This window comes from Lepisma saccharinum, chromosome 18 (genome assembly GCF_977018435.1).
Source record: "Lepisma saccharinum chromosome 18, izLepSacc3.1, whole genome shotgun sequence".
NCBI classification, from domain to species: domain Eukaryota; kingdom Metazoa; phylum Arthropoda; class Insecta; order Zygentoma; family Lepismatidae; genus Lepisma; species Lepisma saccharinum.
Genome location: NC_139246.1, coordinates 59,989,648 through 60,009,639, shown reverse-complemented (window position 1 = coordinate 60,009,639; position 19,992 = coordinate 59,989,648). Strand labels below are relative to the sequence as shown.

Here is a 19,992-nt window from a genome sequence, read left to right as displayed (position 1 = left end):
GTATACCTATCCAAACTGCATTTCTTACCGATGGTTTTGGTGTTAATAAAACGTTTGTATCTTGAATATCAACGACGCTATACTTATTCCATAAATATGCGTTCTTTTTGCGCCACCATGTATCTGAGGTGATTAGAAAAGTCCAATACTATAAATGTTCGACATTAGACAACAATAACATGCATTTTTACAATTGATTTATCTCGGTGCAACAATTAAAGAAAACAAGGAACATTAATGAATCCCATGTAACATTTGTATGGTAAAACACACCAATGATTATTGTTCTTGTGTACTAAGGTACAACCAGCGGCAAAAAAATGGGACACCTAGATCCTGAAATGCTCGCTAGCTCGCATGGCGTTATGTGTGTTGCCTAACTCTACGGCGATCTGAAAAGGTCGTTACAAAGCGTTCTGTTTACACTCAAGTGAGAAACCTATTATGCAGTGTTTCAAATGTCAGGCAATTCTAACTATGATCGCTTCAAATTCAAAAGCCGTAAAATATACTCACACCTGATTTTTTACGTTTCTAAGTATTTGTAATACTTTTATTTGCCAATTTGAGCCGTAATTCCTAGAAATTTAATAATGGGGAAATATAGAATAGTTGTCTAAAATGTCAATTTCGGGAGAGGAAAATAAACTACCTTAGGAAGTTTGTGAGTGACGTGGAGAGCTTTATGGGATTTGGGAATATCCATTTCATGAGCGAAATAGCCATATTCGGCTATCTTGTAACTAATATGACTGTAATTTGGGCTTTTCTTTCGATTAAGGAAAAACAATTTATAACTGCACCTATTTAAATTGACCCATTTTATATAAAAATTTGTTTGCTGAGATCTGCAATTATTCCAAATTTTTGGCGTTCGTTGTCGTCCTTCTTTCTAGTCGCGGTCCCGAGACAGTTGCTTTCCCGTTTATATCCATTTCCATGTTTCTTCATCACAACATACAAAGAGCCGACCTCCGTGACGACTCGATGGGTTCCAGGTTCGATTCCTGGCATGAGCATGGCTGTTCTTTGTGAGTGTCCATTCACCAATTTCATCATGTCATCACTCATCTTTATCGGCGCGATTAACCAAAAGTGGAAGAAAAGAGACTCTAAGTAACAAGAATCAAATCAAATCATATGCATGCAGTATTAGCTATACACGTAGAATGGCAATAGTTTAGGTTGGAACTATTGACCACTCAATTTAGACCCTTTCTGGCCAGAAAATTAGCATCTAATCTCATTCTCATAATACCAGCTCTTTGAGATCCAAGCCTCATATATAGGGTTTCCCAATAAGAACGATATGATTTACAATGAAATAAAATGATCGCCGGTTCTCCTGGACAGAATACTGCTTAAACTTATATTCACGAAAATTATGAGTGGGCCATGAATACCGTATCATCATATTGTGTTGATAAGCCATTGCGAGAAACTGAAGATAATAAAGACTCACAGAAGTTAGAAAGTTTTCGAAACCCAAAACGTAAAGTAAAGTGCTCCCCTGTGCTTAGCACCACGCCATGAAGGCGTATAGGAGGTGTGGGGTAACGCCCCTGACTGCCTTTACCCCCCAGGGTTTCCCCCAGGTACCCATGTCATTCGACGCTGGGTGGGCACCAGGGCCGCTTCCAACGTTAGAAAAGTTCCCGGATTTGAACCGGCCTGGGATCGAACCCAGGACCTTTAGCATGGTAGTCAGATGCGTTACCGACTTGAGCAATCCGAAGTTTATCCAAAACGGACAATATCCAATGACATGAACTAGAAAAGAAACTAGATGTATATTTAACAGTGCTGAAGTCTCACTGTATTGAGACATGCGAGTTGTCGGTGCAAATTGCTTATGATTGCTGCGTCATATAAATTTTTAGGGAAACAAATTGTAAGTATTGAATGGATACTATGTATAATAAGTAATGTGATTCAATAATGCATTTGTTATAGTTTCTACAGTCTTAGGTTATTTAACGATATTTTATATGATATGATGTTCTCACATTATTATGTGGCGCAATGAGACAGAGCTAGTGATCTACGTGTGTGGAAGGAGGTCAACCCACAAAACGTTCAGGGTGTATGTGCCACAACGTATGCGTTACGAAGCAAGATTAAAGAAGGTTCAATTCGTAAACTATAGGCGTATCTATAGAGTAACCTCAAACCTTTGAAAAATATTGCATTTCTTTCCTAAGGTCTTCAAGTAAAATGCTACTAAAACTTATCCCTGTAGCATGAAATGTTTCCTAAGGACATGTGGAGCGCATAACCTTCTACTAACCTACAAATAAAGCATTTTTACCTTATACACTTGGTGTCTTTCAATACAGAGAATGTATTGAAAGCCAACTGTTGTCGTTATAGCATGAACTTTTTAGGATACAGTTACATCGAATTCAATGTTATTGAAGATGTTTTAAAATTCTTGAGTAGCAATTCATTCCATACTAACTTTTTCACAACAAAGCGCGAATTATGAAGACGAGAATAGTTAAACACTAAACACTTGAGTCATATCAAATCGTAATTAAGTCATAATTCGAAATATCGTGACGGGCTCCATGATAACCTGTGGTTTGTTGCAAAAACTGGGGAGGGGTTATGACTTATGCAGTAAAGTACTGATCATATAACCAAATAATTGCATCAAAACCGCGTTTAAACTCACTTGAAAAAGGTTCTTGGACCATGTTTAAACTCAATTCTATAAAAAGTTCTAAAATGTAATACAGGAAAATTTGCTGATGAAAGAATTAAGAAAGATTACCAAATTAAACTGTCAAATCGATTCGATGTTTTGCAGGATTTAAATGATAATGCAAATATAAACGAAACAGACGTAAATAAGAATTGAGAGTATATGTGTAATACAATAGAATCAGCAGGTAAAGAAAGTATAGGATACCATAAACCAAGAAAAAGTAAGCAATGGTTTGATAATGAATGTCATAATCCAATAGAAATAAGAAATCAGGTGGTGGTTAAATAACTCTGATGATACAAATTTAAGCAATTTTAATAGAAGTAGAATAAGAGATTATATAATAGAAGTAAAAAAAGAGATTACTTGAAAAGCAAAATTAACGAAATTGAAACAGCAAAAATAAAAATATCAAGACATAAAGGGTTGGCAACCTAAAGTAAACTTCATAAAGGGTTGGCAACCTAAAGTAAACTTGATAAGAGATAAAAACGGTGATTTTTTGGCTGATCCAAGTGATATTTTAAATAGATGGAAAAGCTACTTTAATGACCTTTTAAATGTTCATGTAGGAGATAAATCAGAAGTAAATGAAGTACACACAGCAGAACCTTTAGTTCCAGAACCTAACTTGACTTTTTTGCTGTCATGATGGAGTTACGACGTGCTCTCCAGACCAAGAGACCAAACTCAAACTCCATCATGACAATGATAAGCCTCACACAGCCATGATGACACAGCAAAAAATCATGAAAATGGGATGGGAAGTCATCCCTCAGCCTCCCTATAGTCCGGACTTGGCTCCTTCGGATTTCTTCTTGTTTGGTCGTCTGAAGGCCCACCTGCGGGGAAAAACATTCGACAGTGACAAGGATCTCATTTCTTGTGTGAAACAATGGTGTAAAAGTCAGCCACCTGAATTTTACCAAAGTGCATTCAAGGCATGGGAAGAACGTTGGACGAGATGTGTCACAGCAGATGGAGGCTACATTGAGTGACATGGTCTTCTAGCCAAAGGATCAAAGTATGTTCACCTAAAATTTCATCATCATATTGCAACCAATAAAAATATTATAACCATCTGTGCAAAACTTATTGAACGCCCTTGTATGTATGTACGTATGTGTGTGTGCATGGGGGGGGGGTATAATGTTTATGTTTAGGTATGTGCGTGTGTGTAAAGGAGGCAGAAGGGAGATGTGTTGAGGGAGAGTGTGCATGTTACGTGTCCGTGTATAAGTTATAAATGTAAATGTAACATTATGATACTACCTTCTGTAATTGGACACTTGTCTCTGTTGAAGGGAAATAAATAAATTCATAAATAAATAAATGTCTATTCAATCGTGGAAACTGCAGGCTATCACTGCAAGTTAGTGCGTGCGGTGTTGCCTCGTTCCGCATGCATCTTTACTCCGTTGAATAAAAATCTGTATGAAATCTGTTTCACAATGTCAATTGACAAATGATAATGGATTTTTAAATACAGATGCAAAGAGCTTCAAATAAGACCAATATTGTGTTTGTAGGAGTACCCAATAAGACTAAGAAAAAGTTGTTTCGCAAAATTAATAAGAACGGTTTTTTGACAAATTTTAAAAATCTGAAAATTAAAATTGTTTAAAATATCTCTGCCTGTACCGTACTAAAATTTCATCATGAACGGGCTGCCCATTTATTTTATTTACACAATTTCAAAGAGAGCGATCGTTTTTTTTCCTTTGTTCTCAAGACGATTAAAAATTGGAGGATTACTCGAAAAAAATTGGTTAACATACATTGACTCAGAATTGAAGAAGCCAAATTTTGATGCAATTCGTTTTTATGTACAGTATGTAACATTCTTATTCGTACACACGGATTTTCAAAGAAAATGCTTTAATATCTAAAAGGCAATACACTGTTTTGAAATTGTTTCTTTACAATTCAATAACTAATATCATTAGGAACATAAAATCTTACCCAAATTCTGTATAACCAATGACAATAATAAATTAAATTAAACTGAAAGAGAAACATGACATTTTTTGTACAACTTTTCTATTCGTACACTTAATAATATAAAAGAATAAAGTATATTCAGAGCAAATTGACTGACAGTTCTAATCCTTTGATGCCTATCCTTTGGCTTTAATTACTGCTTGACACCTGTTCTTCATAGAATTAACCAGTTTCCAACATGTTTCAGAGCTTATTTTATTCCACTCGGCTTGAACAACAGTTTTCAACTCTTGATTGGACTTTACGCCTGCTTTATACACTCGCCTCTTCAAAATTGCCCATAAATGCTCAATGGGATTTAAGTCTGGACTTTGATCTGGTGTTTGTAGTAGTTTGGGCACATTCCATATTAGCAAATTCATGTTAACTCACGCCTTATGCTTACTCTCATTGTCTTGTTGGAATCTGTAGATAGGCGACATGTCCATTTTTTGGGCACTCTGCTTTACATTGTTCTTCAATATGTCCAAATAGACATATGCATCCATGATACCATCAATAAACTGGATGGTACCAACACCTTTGGACGACATACAGCCCCAAATCATTAATGACCCACCACCGTGTTTAACTGTTGGAACTGTGTTAATGTGATCATTGTCTATATTTGATTTTCTCCAGACCCTATTTATCTCATCTGACCCGTATATATTAATCTTCGACTCATCTGACCATATGACACTATCCCGAAATTCCTGGTCCTTGTGGATGTGCTCTTTCGCGAATGAAAGTCTATTCCTGCGATTCATCTTATTTACATACGGCATCTTTCGTGGTATTCTGCCATGATATCCATGCTTCCACAAGGCACGTCGGACATCATCTTGCCAGCAACATTTTCTACTAACGGTTGTAACTGAGAAACACTTAGTCGGGGGTTTTCTCGCACTCTTTTTAAAATAAAGCATTCATCACGTTTATTCAACAGTCTCTCTTTTGGTTTTCTCGGCACATTCTGTGTTGAACCTTCCTCTCTATGTTTACTATGTATTGACTGTTCAGTGTGATTTATTGACTGTTTGTCCAAAAAAATAAAATAAAATAAATGTGCTGGATATTCACTCATCTGCTGGACTGAGTAAGCTTCCTTAAGGAAATAACAACAGCAATAATAATAATGACAATTATTATTATTTTGGAATAAAATTGGTTTATAATTATGATATTTTAATTATTATTATTATAATTATTGTCATTATTTATATTATTCAAATTTCTGGCAACGCCCATGAAAACAATTATGGATGACCCCACTGAAAATTTTTCCTGCCTACGACCATGAAGTGTGTGGATCAGTTTTGGGAATGTTATGGATATTAGAACAACTATTTAAGTTACTTCATGTGGCTTTTTTCAACATATCTCTGATAGTTTGGATTTATCAAGGATCTGACCTACATATTCATCCCAATTTGTTATTTAGTTCAGATTCTTAGTAAGCCATTTTGTGCTTGTCCCATCATCTAACGCTAACCCATCAATTCATGTCATCCTCATCGTCCCGCTTAACCCAAGAAGTAGAACTGCGATGTAAACTAATAAAAATACAGTAATTTCATGTGAATGATAGGACTGTGTCTTCAATGAAGATGCATGTGCTTTCTTCTTTAATGTAATTTATCTTGTATACTTTTCATCGAAGTTAGCCTAACGGTCAAGAAAATATTTATGCATACATCCATTCGCGATTCCAATTATCCGATATGCTATCTGTTGGAATTTTTGGGAACTAGTATTTGTAGGATATTACGCTGTGTTGAAGTCGTTCAAAGCATGGGAGGGAAATTTGAGAAAGAGTAACGTCTACTGTTCAGTTTTAGGCTGTAAATAGTTTTATGAGTTAGAACATGTGAAACGTTTCATACCTGTCCACCCCGTGGAATAAATTAAATGAAATTTGTAAATAAATCAGGAAAACAGAAGTGATTGACAGAAGACTGGCATGGGAATGGCACTGAAATGCAGCAAGGATAGTTCGAAGAATGCACGAGTCTACTCACTTTATTTTTTGAAAGAAGATTATGTATTACCAGTTGCAGGTAATGTTTTAAATTGTACTTCATAAATAAAACTTCTTCTTTTTTTTCTTTCTTTTGCAAAAGGCCAAAGATCAACTGCACATCGATTAAGTGCGAAGATGGAAATAGTTTTAGAATGAATTAATGTGACAAATATGTAACCAAAAAAAGAAAATAGACATGTTAATATTGCTGCTTCATTCAGTATGAATATTATTATCATTATTATTATTATTAAATCTGACACACACACATTTCCGGCACATAATCTGCTGCCTCAGCAGCCAAGTGTTTAGTTATCGACTCAAAATCTCACCACAGAAGATTTCAGTTTGAAACTCCATTCCTTGCCATGGACAGGGTGTGAAATCAATGCAGATTTGGGGGGAGGGGGGGGGCAAGGAACACACACACACACTAATATATATATATATATATAATGTCATTAAATATATATGTAATTTATTAAATAATCAAATTATATTATAAAGTATACATTATATCGACAACCCATCATTTAAAATTCAATCAATTGCAAATTGAAGATTTTATTATACTATTGTAGTACTATTAATGCTATGAACGAACATTGATTTGCGTGATCAAGGGAAGGAGCGGCAAAAATTAAATGCTATTAAGTGTTTTATTTATATACTTTGTGGTAGCTGACGAAAGGCGATGAGGAATCGAGAAGAAATAAAAACTCTAAATGTATTTGTGTTCTGGGGATTGCTGGGTTCAGTGTTCATACAGATAAGGCTCCTTCTTGTCTGTTCTTTGTGTATGTTTTAGATATTATTTCAGTAACGTATACTTTACTTCAAAAATAATTGTTTATCTTTCTTGTTAGAACAAAAACTCTTCCCCCTTCTCCCCTCCGGGATTTCTCACCCTGACCATGGATGTTCCTTACCAGTGCATCTTCATCAATTTCATTAAATCACGATTTGTTCTTATCCTTACTCCCTTTTCTATCCCAGAAATTTTGTCGGAGCCGCTGTGCTAACTAGGCCTGTAGTGGCATGTATTGTGAAGTTCTTCCAAATGAAGAAGCTGGCTCAAATCCAGACAGACCACTACTGGCAAAGACCAAGGCTGTTCTGTAGAGGACACAGTTCACCCTCCATCGTGTGAGACACTAGAGATGACCGACCGTCTGCTCGATTCTCAGAAACTGTTTACCCTGGCTGAAAATGAGGAAGAATTTGGAGCTATTAGGCTTCCGTATCTGGGACCGTTCGGCGGGAGAGTTCTACACTGTTGCCAAACTTAATGCAATTAGACCAACTATCAAACCATTTGTCTTACAAAGAAAATGAATGTACGGACCATGAAATACACCTTTCAATAACGTCCCATAAAAATTTGAAGCTTGCAAGTCCAATAGTTAAGGAGAAAAGTAATAATGTTGGTGTTTTTTTTGTATGGGGAAAACTCGTCTTTCTGGGAAGACGGCCATGCTCGGACGATGGCATGACTTCACAAATAGTTCTGATAGAAGTTGAGAAAATCCTGGGAAATATTCGATTGAATTGGATTATTCCACATACAACATGCATTACAGTTTTCTCTTAGATATAAAATGTTGGAAAACTTGTGTGTTCTAGATACACAAATATGGCACATTTTGTTTCATTAAGCCTAAAAGAGACAAGGATGTTGAATTTCGAGTCATCTCGTTGTTGTTTAAGAACATTTTTAAAATTAATGAAAAATGCAAACAATCCATATTTTATGCCAAGTTCTTGTTATTTTGCTATTTCAAATGGGTGAAAAATGTGCCCACACATCACTGCAATTCATAACCACTATTTCACAGCAATTGACATTTTTCACTATTATCGCCTTTGCAAAAAATCAAGGTCCCTATTAATTGGAACTTACTTTCTGGATGCCCCTCGTATAAATCAGTAGATGAAAAGTTAAAAGTAGCAGGTCTGTCAGAGAAACGTCAATTACTGAAGAAAGTGATATGCTTTTAGGATTCAGTGCTTCGAGTAATTATATTAAAATATTTACGTATTTTTTATTATAATTATATTTCATAACATTGGATATTCCAAGAATTTAAACAGACAGGATCGAAGGGGGAGGGGGGAAGGCATGAATTGCAATACGAGTCTCGCAGAAAACTTGAGGTTGGGAGCATCATGTACTTGTCAAATTTATAAGATGTTTACCAAAGCAGATTTCTGTTTACTTTTTTGTTACATTATACCAATGCAGATTTCTGTTTACTTTTTTGTTACATTATTCAACATATAAGTATATCCTGATTTCTTGGATTCTTCTTGACATGGACTTACAGTTCCAGATCACTGTAAATTAATGTTAACCTGTGCAAAACCAATATTACGCCTGTATGGTGAAAGAAAACCTTTGTACGCTTATCTACATTGAATAAGATTAAGTGAGCCAGAAGAGTAATAAAATTCCAGCAGCATATTTGCAGTGGTGCAGCAGACGAAGGTTCCATTTTTGTTGGATGTTGCATCTGACAAACATCGAAAACTACAAAAAATGTCATACTGGAACATCCAAGAAACATCGGATTCATGAGAGTGCAATACGTGTGATTTTTGTCGGATGTCGCAGAATGACAAGTATCGAACTGCTACGTTCGATAAAAATTGCATGCATGTTGTACAATGAAATGTTGTACCACACCAGACAAACTCGGATATACAAGCCTCTGTTTATGCATGGAATTTTTGTCAGATGTTGCAGACCGAAGACATTCAACAAATATCAATTCCATAAGAATGCCATGCATGAGATTTTTGTTGCACGTTGTAGTGAACATTTTGTCGAAGTTCAACATTAGTCAGACGGCGATATCCGACAAAAATCTTATGCATCAATGGAGCCTAAATGTTCATCCGACAAATACTGTACCACGACATTTAAAAAATTACAGGGTTGCATAGCACCCTTTTCGTTTCAATGTCCCTTCAGAATGTCGTCAGACAAAATGCCATGCTACGACGCCCAACAACTGTCGGACAGTGCCACAGTGGTAATGCCCCTCCCCCCTCTGTTCCCTTACTACTTCCATACAGACAACAAACATGATAATTCAATGCATTATCCATGTGATATTTAGAGGCTTATCAAATTTTTCTGCCCCTCCTGAAATTTCTCTCTCCCACCTCCCCTCATCACTGGTTTCTGTTCTGGTGCTGTGGTTGTGTTGTGCCTAACAGTTGAGGTCGAGATTTAGCAACAAGATTTCCTGTTCCCATGAAGTGCTACATAACGACATCTTTCAAAGCAAACACCTTGCACATTCATTCCTGACTTTTCCCGGTTTTCCAGGTCTGTCGCCACCCTGAACAAAGGAATGTTTCCATCTCCGCTTCTTAATAACAGTAACAATTAACACATTGTTTTGTAATTTGAGTATGTCATATCTTCGTATGTACAATAATGAACAAAAAAACAACAACAACTGAAATATGTGTAGTTTTCAAGATATGACATGATAATTACTGCCATGTGGAAGTGGTTTTGTTTGAAGCCGGCTGTATGCTAAAGGTGGTGTGGTATAAAACCCTCCAGTGGGGGAAAATTTAAGTAATTTCTTTTGAATCTTAAGAGTATAGTGTATATATATAACATCCCCCAATGGCAGCTGGAAAATGAATGTCAGCATAGCATTGTTTATTTTATACATATAATTTCATGCCTTAATTATTATTAAAAACTGATGATTATGAAGGTAACCAAGAAAGTTATGTCGGTTTCTGACAATGTAGAATGTCACATGATCCAATCACTGGAAGTTAGACAAATAAAACAATAATCTGTTGGTGGGTGTATAGAGATTCAACTAGTAGGTTATGGTTCGAGCACTTCAACATGAAAGTCAGTAAGAACAGGTGGAGCACAGGTACTCCAAACAGCATGATAAGGTCCTGTATGCTGTATGAGTTTAAACTTGGAACAAACGTGACAGTAGCGGAAAAGAAAGTGAGCCAGTCTTTCAGGAATGAAGTGGTGAAGCAAAGGGCAGTGCAATAGTGGCAATGAATCCCTTCAAGATGCACCATATGCTGGAAGACTGACAGCTGCAGACAGTGATGCTGTGCATGAGGCTATTGAGGCAAAGAATGGTCGAATGTGTGACGATTTGGGAGAAATGCAGTAACCAAGTGCACAAACCATCAGCTTGGAAAACAGTGTTAGGTGGGTCCCACATGTCTTGACAGCAGCTCAGAAGGGAACACATGGAGATGTCTGTCTCTCCTTGCTGTCACATCTCGAGACAGTGTGGACTTGCAATGAGTAGTAGTTTTTATGATACTCCACGACACTCATCATTGGTTAGCATCACTTGAACACCCATTCCAAAACAACTGAAATCAACACTGCATCAAAGGAAGGTTACACACTGTGTTTGATGGACTGCTCAGGGGTATCAGGCACCACAAACTTCTGCCACCTGGCCACATAATCAATGCAACTGTGTACTTTGAGCTGATGGAACGTGATCATGAGAAACTGAAAAACATGGGCCTGCTCTCCGAATCGCAAAGGTGTACTTTACTTGGGAGATAATGTGCAATCACTCATGGCTAACATTACCAGTGAGTGACACCATTCTCTGCCTTGGCTGGGAAACACTGATGGTTCCACCTTATTTACCAGACATTGCCTCGTCTGATTACCATATGTTCCATTCACTGGACAGCAACCTTAGAGCATTTAACACTTCCCAAACCTAGATAAAGTGCATACTTCATGACTTTGTTGGTTTACATTCCACAGAGTTCTACCACAGTGGGATTTATGGTCTTCCAGAATGTTGGGAGACAGTTCATTGCTGCTGGTGGGAACTATGTTTGACTTGTCAGGTCCGTTTCACATCGCTGTTTGAAACATGTTGGGTGAAAATCTGACAGAACTTTCTTGGTTTACCTTTACACAAGTAAGACTGACAGGAACACATTAACTTCAAACTGAAACAAGTTTTTTGGGGGGGGAAATGTTTTGCTTCTCTCAACTAAAATGGCCCACTTTCAATTTTCAGCACTCCACCCCCAGTGTGCTTGTGGAGATGGGTCTCACTTATCGCACAACACTAGAGCAACCTTGCATTCTGATGTCCGACAATGAATTACTACAGTGTAAATCACCAACCCCGAGACCTTCTGTAAACAAACGGTCTCACCGATTCGATGTATCACTCCGCGTCAGCTGATTCATGACCGCAATCATCTGCTGTTACTCTCATAGTTTGCTGCACCTATTCATTTTATATAAGAGCCTCTGAATGTGAGAACCTGCTCTCAAAAAACATCAGACGAATATGCAGCTGCATACATTGTTACTCTCCCGGTCATTCTCTCTTTCATAACCCTTAAAACCGCAGACACTGACACAACACTGCACTGGGATACGAACTTAACCACTTCATTTACTGGTTTCTCAGGATACCACTGACAGAACGTTACATAAATATTGAGTAGAATCTGTTTCTCACCCCTTTTCAAAGGCTGTCCTTGCTGGTGTTTTGAAAACAAGCTCGGAGAACATGGAGACTTTCCCGCACGCATAGAACTCGGCATGTTATTTTTCTAAGGACAAGTCAGGCAATATTACTAAGTTGCACTACTTTCTTGCTGTTCACATGATTATTTTTAGAAAATAACCAATGTTATAAAATCGGTAAATTTCTCGTATCGGACAAACGGATTTCTTCAAATTTACAGGAGAAATTACTTACCGAATGCAGTTTCTTTATACTTGTGGAAGTTCGGGGAAGTGTTTTCTCGCATCGTTCATTGAATTTTGCCGGTAAATCATCTATTTTTCGATATAAATGTGTGACCGATGCACGAAAGCTCTTGCATCCATTTACTTCCAGGTGGATGTAGCCTGTGTGTGATGACGTAATCCTGCTCAGTGTTTCTAAATACGTGTTTTTGTAACTGAAGAAGGTACGTTTCTGCAAATGGTTTGTGGGGCTATGTGTCAATGGTTCATGGGGCTATGTGTCAATGGTTCGTGGGGCTATGCGTCAATGGTTCGTGGGGCTATGCGAGAATGGTGTGTGGGGCTAAGCATATTTTTTTCGAAACCAATTTTTAACTATTGTAACCTATAGTGACCCTACCTAACCTAACCTTACCGGAAATGGTTCGTGGAGCTATGTATGAATGGTTCGTGGGGCTATGCGTCAATGGTTTGTGAGCCTACGTAGGTATTTTTGGGTGCAGTGGGGTGGAAACACTGGATGCCGAGTACGGTAGTGAAACTGTGACCGCCATTTTGCTTGTTACCGAAGGCAAAAAGAAACGAAGAAAACTTACTCGATATGTCGCAAATAGAGCTTTTTTCCGTGAAATAAGCGAAATGCCACCTTCAGCAATGTTTCTCAATGCAGAATACGTAAGTACGAATATTCAAATTAAATGAACTAGCAAATTTCAGCCGTTTGTCCCATACGAGAAATTTACCATAAAATCTCTAAGCTCATTGAAAGTTACAATGCATATTACTACAAAATGTTCACACTTACCTTGCCTTGCCATGTCACCAAGTTATTTTACGAAGTGCACTATATTTTGCGGAACAAAAATCGTTATTAGGATGCTTGTCAAAGTTTCCAACCGCAATAAATTTACGAACTTTTTGTCTTGTTTTGATCATCATCATCAATATATTTATTGGACTTACAGCAATGCATATGGCTGTTTATGCCCATTATATATTTTATTTACATAAGATACAATTTACATAAAATCTACAAACAAATTTCAAATACACTCCTATCTATATCATCCTTAGAAATATATATTACCATGTTATATCATTTTGTCTAAAAAAATGCAAGTAAAATATATTCAATTCGCATGCATGAAAGAAGCCAAATTTATGGGAAATGATTACTGGTGCAAAGAGTTAACCATAAAGGTGAAGCAATAAGTAAAAAAAGAAAGAGCATCGGGTTTAAAGTGAGACGTCATTTGCGGCAACGTATCCCATACTACAAATTGGCCGTTGTTTTACCTTACGTAGTGAATCCTGTAACAACGCTGGATTTTCGTGTGGATTATTTTACTTCTATGAGTTTGCAATGCTTTCTGCATGCAGGTGGTTTTGTTTACAGAAGGTGTCAGGTTTGTGATTTGAACTTTACGTTGCTAGGTTAGGTCTGTTAGGTTTAGTTCTATTAGTATAAATGCACCAAAAATGTATTTATGCTAAAAGAACTAAATCTAGCTACTCTAACCTAACAACTTAGCCTAACAATAAAAGAACTCCTTGGTGATGTCAGAACGCAAGGTTGCTCTAGTATTGTCCAAAAAGGGAGACACTGTGGAGACAAGCAAACATCAACCTGTAGCCACCTTTGTCTCATCTTGCTTGTGGAGATAAAGAGGAGCATTAGTGAACTCTCACTGGCAAGCTCTATATTGTTCCCCATTTTATGCTTTGTCTGATATCATAATGGCTCTCAAGTTACCTTCCAGGGTGTCTACCAAAATAACAAATTCAAAATTCTTGACTTTTTCTTGACCTTTTTCCTAGCATTCATTTAATCGCAAAATTAAAAAATTAAGAAAATAGATATTATATTCAATAAAAAAAAAATACCACAAGGCCGGTTAAGATGAGATGAAAACTGAAGCTGTTCTTAACAAGAGATTTAGACTTGCTTTTATTATTAAGGCATTAAAAAATTAATTCTTCTTACCTCATCCTGGTTGGGGAATGACCACATTACTTTATTTAATATTTTTACAAAACTTCAAGCTTACAAAAAGATTATTCTTAAGAAACAAAGTAAACAAATCCAAACTACAATTCAAAACAATTTTAGATTTCCAAATATAAAATTTTATCAAATTCCAGTACATGTATATAACAATGTAAGTTCACTATACTGTAAAAAATAGCAAAAATTCTTGGACAAAAAGGATAATTTCTTGAGTTTCTTGCCCTATCTGTTGTTCTTGACTTTTTCTTGACATTCTTCACTGGTAGACACCCTCAACTCCATGTATAATGCATTGGTTTCAGGACACAATAACAAGAGTTGTCAATCATTGACATCAGGCATGTTATATATTTAACTGTCATTCTCCAAACATTTCTTCTATATCTTGACTGCACTCACCACACAGCTTATTATCTATTCGTCTAAAATCAACTAAGGATCAACACAACTAGAACACAGAAATATCATGATATCTTCAAACCCATGAACTGTTTTACACGGTCTAAAGTTTCTTCTGCTATACTAGCAGCCTTTTCGCTTCCTTTATTTAAAATGCCTTGAAGATATTGGGGCTCATTCATTAACCTCAAAATTTCCTGTCTTGTTTTGGCTAATTTTTCAGCCACCGCATCTCCAACAACCAGTTTATACTGTCCTGTGTCTAAACCCACACATTCTTTGCAAATGTCATCTTCTGTTTTACCGCTGACCAATGAATGAATGGTGATCAAATTAGAAACGCCCGGTCGGTTTTCTGGATCAAATGCCACTTCTGATGTAAAGTCTGTGACTGCCTTTTTCACCTTCTCTTTTACTGTGTCTGCAGAATCCAAAATGTGTATCCTACTGCGAGGATCCCCATCTGATTTCGACATCTTTTTTGTTGGATTCCTCAAGCTCTTCAGCCTACTTATGTTCTCATCTGAAATAGAGACAAGCCATAGGTAAGTTGTTAGTTCAGCTATATTTAAAAATTACCTTTTACCCTATACAAGAGTATTTCCAGCTTTTCAACCGAGGCAATTTTACACAAAACATTCATGTTTGATCAGTTGTATAACAGGAGATTAACAAACATTCTGAACTCATTGGCAAGCATAGGTGTAACTTGGCGGGGGCAGGGAACTGGCCCCCCAAAATTTTCAGGTGTTTAGTGAAAGAGAGGTATTTGCCACCCATAAAATGTCAAGACAGAAAATCCTTCAATGTGTTGTCAGGAATGTGTGAAAATAGAACACTGATCATGAGTTTTAACCAAGAACGTTTTTGTGTATGTATGTGAGAAACAACATTTAAGAGAATATTTTCCAAATTTGAAATGAATTGTTCATACATTCTCGACACCCTCCGTGAGTTCAGGATGCTGTGAGCATTCTTTTTTGCCCTCGTAAAGAACATCAGTAAATGTGCTTTACTCCATAGGAGACTGAAACTTCATTAGAACCAGAAGCTTCACTCATACTTGTGTGCTATATGTGGTGTGTGGCGGGATGGATTTATATGCACCATAAATCAAAATATGCATTAAAATTGAAAGAAACACCTTAGAAATTGTATATATATATTCGTTTCATGACCTCATGGATACTCATGCCACATCATACATGATTCCAAATATGGAAGGAATTCCTGTCTAAAGGACCACATTTCTTGCATGGCTGGGTAATATATCATCTCAACATAGATAGCGGAAAACTAGTGTATTTCTATCACTTATATTTTAAGAATAGAGATCGTTTACAGATGAGAAATTGATGACCAGTTTCTGAGCTTATTTAAAGTTTCCTTCTCAAATAACAGAACCATTATGCGCTAGAGCATCATTTCTTACCTATGGGGCACAACCCACTTCTGGGTCTCAAGGTCTCTTAGGTGGGTCACGAAGTCTGGCTCGAAAATTTAATTACTGTCTTAAAAACCCATTGCATTTAAATTACTAATATACAGTATATTGTTTTAACAATTTAAATTCAACCCGTGTTGTACATAGTCTAAACTCTACATTTCTCTTATTCATCGGCAGGCATTGGCTGCTAAAACTATGCCAAGTGGTTTCAAAGCTGTTTGGGGTTAAAATCGTAAACTTTATAACAGCTTGTTCTTTAAATTCAAGACTTTATCTTGCTGTGCTGTACAATGAAATGCTGCTAATGGGTCCCATGAAGTGTAATGTCCTTCAAGGTGGGTCCCGGACTAAAGGTTGAGACTACTGCACTACAGCTATTAACTGCTCAACATCAGTGACAAAACTTGCTGCAAGCAAATTGTAAAATAAATTAATAGGAATTTTACAGGCTGTCACAGTTGTTTTACACGCTAAAAAAATAGTTGAACTATACTGTGCAAGTTAAAACTAAATTCATACAAACAATCTCACTTACTGCATACTTTGCACACCACGGCACAGAGTTTTCAAAGGCCTAAAATTCTGACGAAAACACAAGACCAGTTTATTTGAGAAATATTATTATTTAATGGGTATGCAGAAACAAAAATTATGATCATTAAATAATTCAGAATATACCCCCACCCAACATCCACTTTGGACATCAGCGTAGATAAATGGTTGAGCTCGGATTCCTTTTCTTTAAAAATAAATGCCAAAAAGCAAAGAAGGAACTACCCCCCTGTCAGAAAAGATTGATTGATTTGGTGTTGTAAGTCCACTTTGCACACAGTAAGGCTAATCGGGACTGGACCTACAGTTTAAAGTGGGATCCGAACCACTTGTGCCTCCACCAGATGTATCGAACCTGAGACCCCTTGATTACAAAGTGACAACGCTACCATTGCACCATCGGGGAGGCCCCTGTCAGAAAAGACTCCGAAATGTAGAAAAGAGAACTACATTGGTTAAATGTCCAATTTATAAAGCAGGTATTGTCTAGGTTTTCAGGGCTTTGGAAATATTGTGTGGTCCTTACGGTATGGAGGGACTCCTGCTGTTCATGGCCACAGGTAATGACATGGAACTGTGGATGATGTATGCTTGTAAAAATTTCCATAAAAATCCATAGTTCTTTCCAGCTCAAGTGCTGCGACGTTCACAGTGGATGGCGAAAAGTCTATGAATCTGAAAAGTTTCATACTGTGTCACGCATAAATTATCTTGTTGAGTTGTTGTTTTAAGTACACTTTGTGCACAGATAGCCTAATCGGGACTGGACCTACAGTTTAAAGTGAGATCCGAATCACTATGGGCCTTCACCGGTTATCGAACCTGGAACTCCTGTGTAAATTCCCACGTGAGTAACCAGATATTACTTTAAATACCTAAAATAATAAATTGGAGTTTACTGTGTGTTTAAAATTTCTATTCGGCCTGTTAATTTTCCAATAAATAATTAATGTTTTTAAAAGTGTAATTAAAAATTAATTCTGTATTAATATAACCCTATATATTTTTTTTAATTTTGCAAATTTAGCAATTATTCAGCAAAATTGTCCTGAATGCTCTTTTCAATGGGATGGAAAATTTTCGGTCCTGCCTCCCAAAGTTAGGCAAGCACATGGAACTCGTATCACAACATGAATGGGTAGTTGTGCTTATACAGACAGATGTGAATGTTTAAAAATGGAAGCACCGAAACACATGGATGTAGCAGATAGTGATTGCAAAGCATGAGGGAAGTGACATACAAGGAAAGGAAGACACAAAATACAGCAGACTGAATAAACATCACCAAATTGTACAGATAAGCTGTGAAAACATGTTTCCCTAGTCAGATAGTAGAGTTCTGGACAATGAAAGGCTTTACACATTGATCCAATTTGTCCTGTAGCCTGTAAGTAATGTTATGATGAACAATGGAATTTTATTTTAATTTCTTTCAGGAAACATGAGAAATATTCTTACCTCCAACAATTGCTTTTGGATAAGGAAAAACTTCTCCAAATTTATTGTTGAAAGTTCTTGATAAATGCTGTGCTAATTGAATATGCTGCAATTGGTCCTCTCCCACAGGTACATGGGTAGCTCTGAAATAAAAAGTTGTATAAGCAATTAGCACAACAAATATCACTAGTGAGTGATTCTCAATTTGCATTTCAGAGGTCACTTGGGAAGATAGTACCCTCGTTTTTACCACTATGAATCTTAGACATAAATACATTCTATTACAGCCCTTTTATTACTATGCATAAATATATGTTACATGGATAAACAAATAGGGAAGAATGACTGACTTTATGTGAATTATATGCCTAAGTATCTGAGTAAAACCTCTTCCTGTATTAACATTCCCCAGTAATATTTTGTAAGAGACTTTAATCATTTCTACCTTTCTGCATCATACTATAAAATTTATCTCTTGAAACAAATTTGTGTGTGGTACTCCAGTACTCAAGAAATAGCCTGTAGTCCATTACGTGACAAAACATGGAAGATAGAAATGCTAATTCAAGGTATTTTAAAAGTCACAACTGCACTACAACTAAAAATTTCACAAATCATGGATTGGAGAATAATTTACAAAGTAACAATGAAACTGCTAATGATTTTACAGGCTAAATGTTTCTATTTACAGCCTCAAACTAGTTGCTACATAGTTATGCAGTGATTCTATACAGTGAAATATACGTAAATACTAAACAGTCACCATGAGCTTTGTCAAAGGATTAATTTCTTTGCAGTAGAGAACAGTGGCAAAGCATGGTGTAACTGTAAGGGAAGGGACAAGCATGTGAAGGAAATGGAGGAGGGCAGGGAGGGGGGAGATTTGATGTGGTTATAGATTAGATTTTTAAAATGTTTTATACATTGAAAAAATACCTAAAAGCTAAAAAGCAACTGTATTGGTTCAACTCCTCATAAAAAAAATTTAGTCATGTTAACAATTATTTCAATTACATAGAAAAAATTATCAACTCAACATATTGTATGCTGAACTCCATATAAACCTATACACACAAAATTAGTTGAAGTAAAAATGCACAAGAAAATCTAAAAAAAAAAATTTAAAAAAAATGGGTTTACTTTCAAATCTAGATACAGATATAATTGCAAATGTACTTGGAAGAAAGACATTTTTGAACACCTTAGGAATTATTTGATGAATAAGATCCATCTATTAATTTCCTTTTGGAAATCACATTTTCAGATGCTCATATGTTGATGTTATTTTGCTACCGTATTTACGCGTGTATAGTGCGTGTGCGTGTATAATGCGCACCCTCGTTTTTGATGGGTAAAAGTTACAAAAAATTATATCTCGTATATAATGCACAGTACAATCCAGTTTCAAGAAATGGCTTTCTTAGTTGTAGGTCGTAAAGATGTTGCTGTGCTGATCAAGAGTGAATAACATCATACCTATTCAATGAGTCACATGTTGCTATGTGGACCAAGAGGAGAACATCCTCTTGTGTAAACTACAAGTCACCAACACATGCCACCTCCCCCCTTCTGCCTCCACTGTTTTTAGCATCCCAAAGGTTTCACTCTTTAACCACTTTATTTATTCTGTAATAGTTGAAAGTGAGATCAAAATTATGTTATGGATTTGCAGTGCTAAGAAAGTTATTTTCTATTATTTCTCGCCCAA

General features: G+C 36.5%; 1 protein-coding gene across 1 annotated transcript in view; it reads right to left on the bottom strand.

Annotated features, from left to right (window-relative positions):
- Positions 1–13,372: 13,372 nt before the first annotated feature.
- TrpRS-m (Tryptophanyl-tRNA synthetase, mitochondrial) overlaps positions 13,373–19,992 on the bottom strand; it is a 51,906-nt gene continuing 45,286 nt past the window's right edge. Inside the window, exons 5-6 of the mRNA XM_083139844.1 lie at positions 18,306–18,427; positions 13,373–15,371 (exon numbers count right to left, since the gene is read on the bottom strand). Coding sequence (XP_082995970.1) covers positions 14,914–15,371; positions 18,306–18,427 — 580 coding nt within the window. The 3' untranslated portion in view covers positions 13,373–14,913. The remainder of the gene's footprint in view (positions 15,372–18,305; positions 18,428–19,992) is intronic.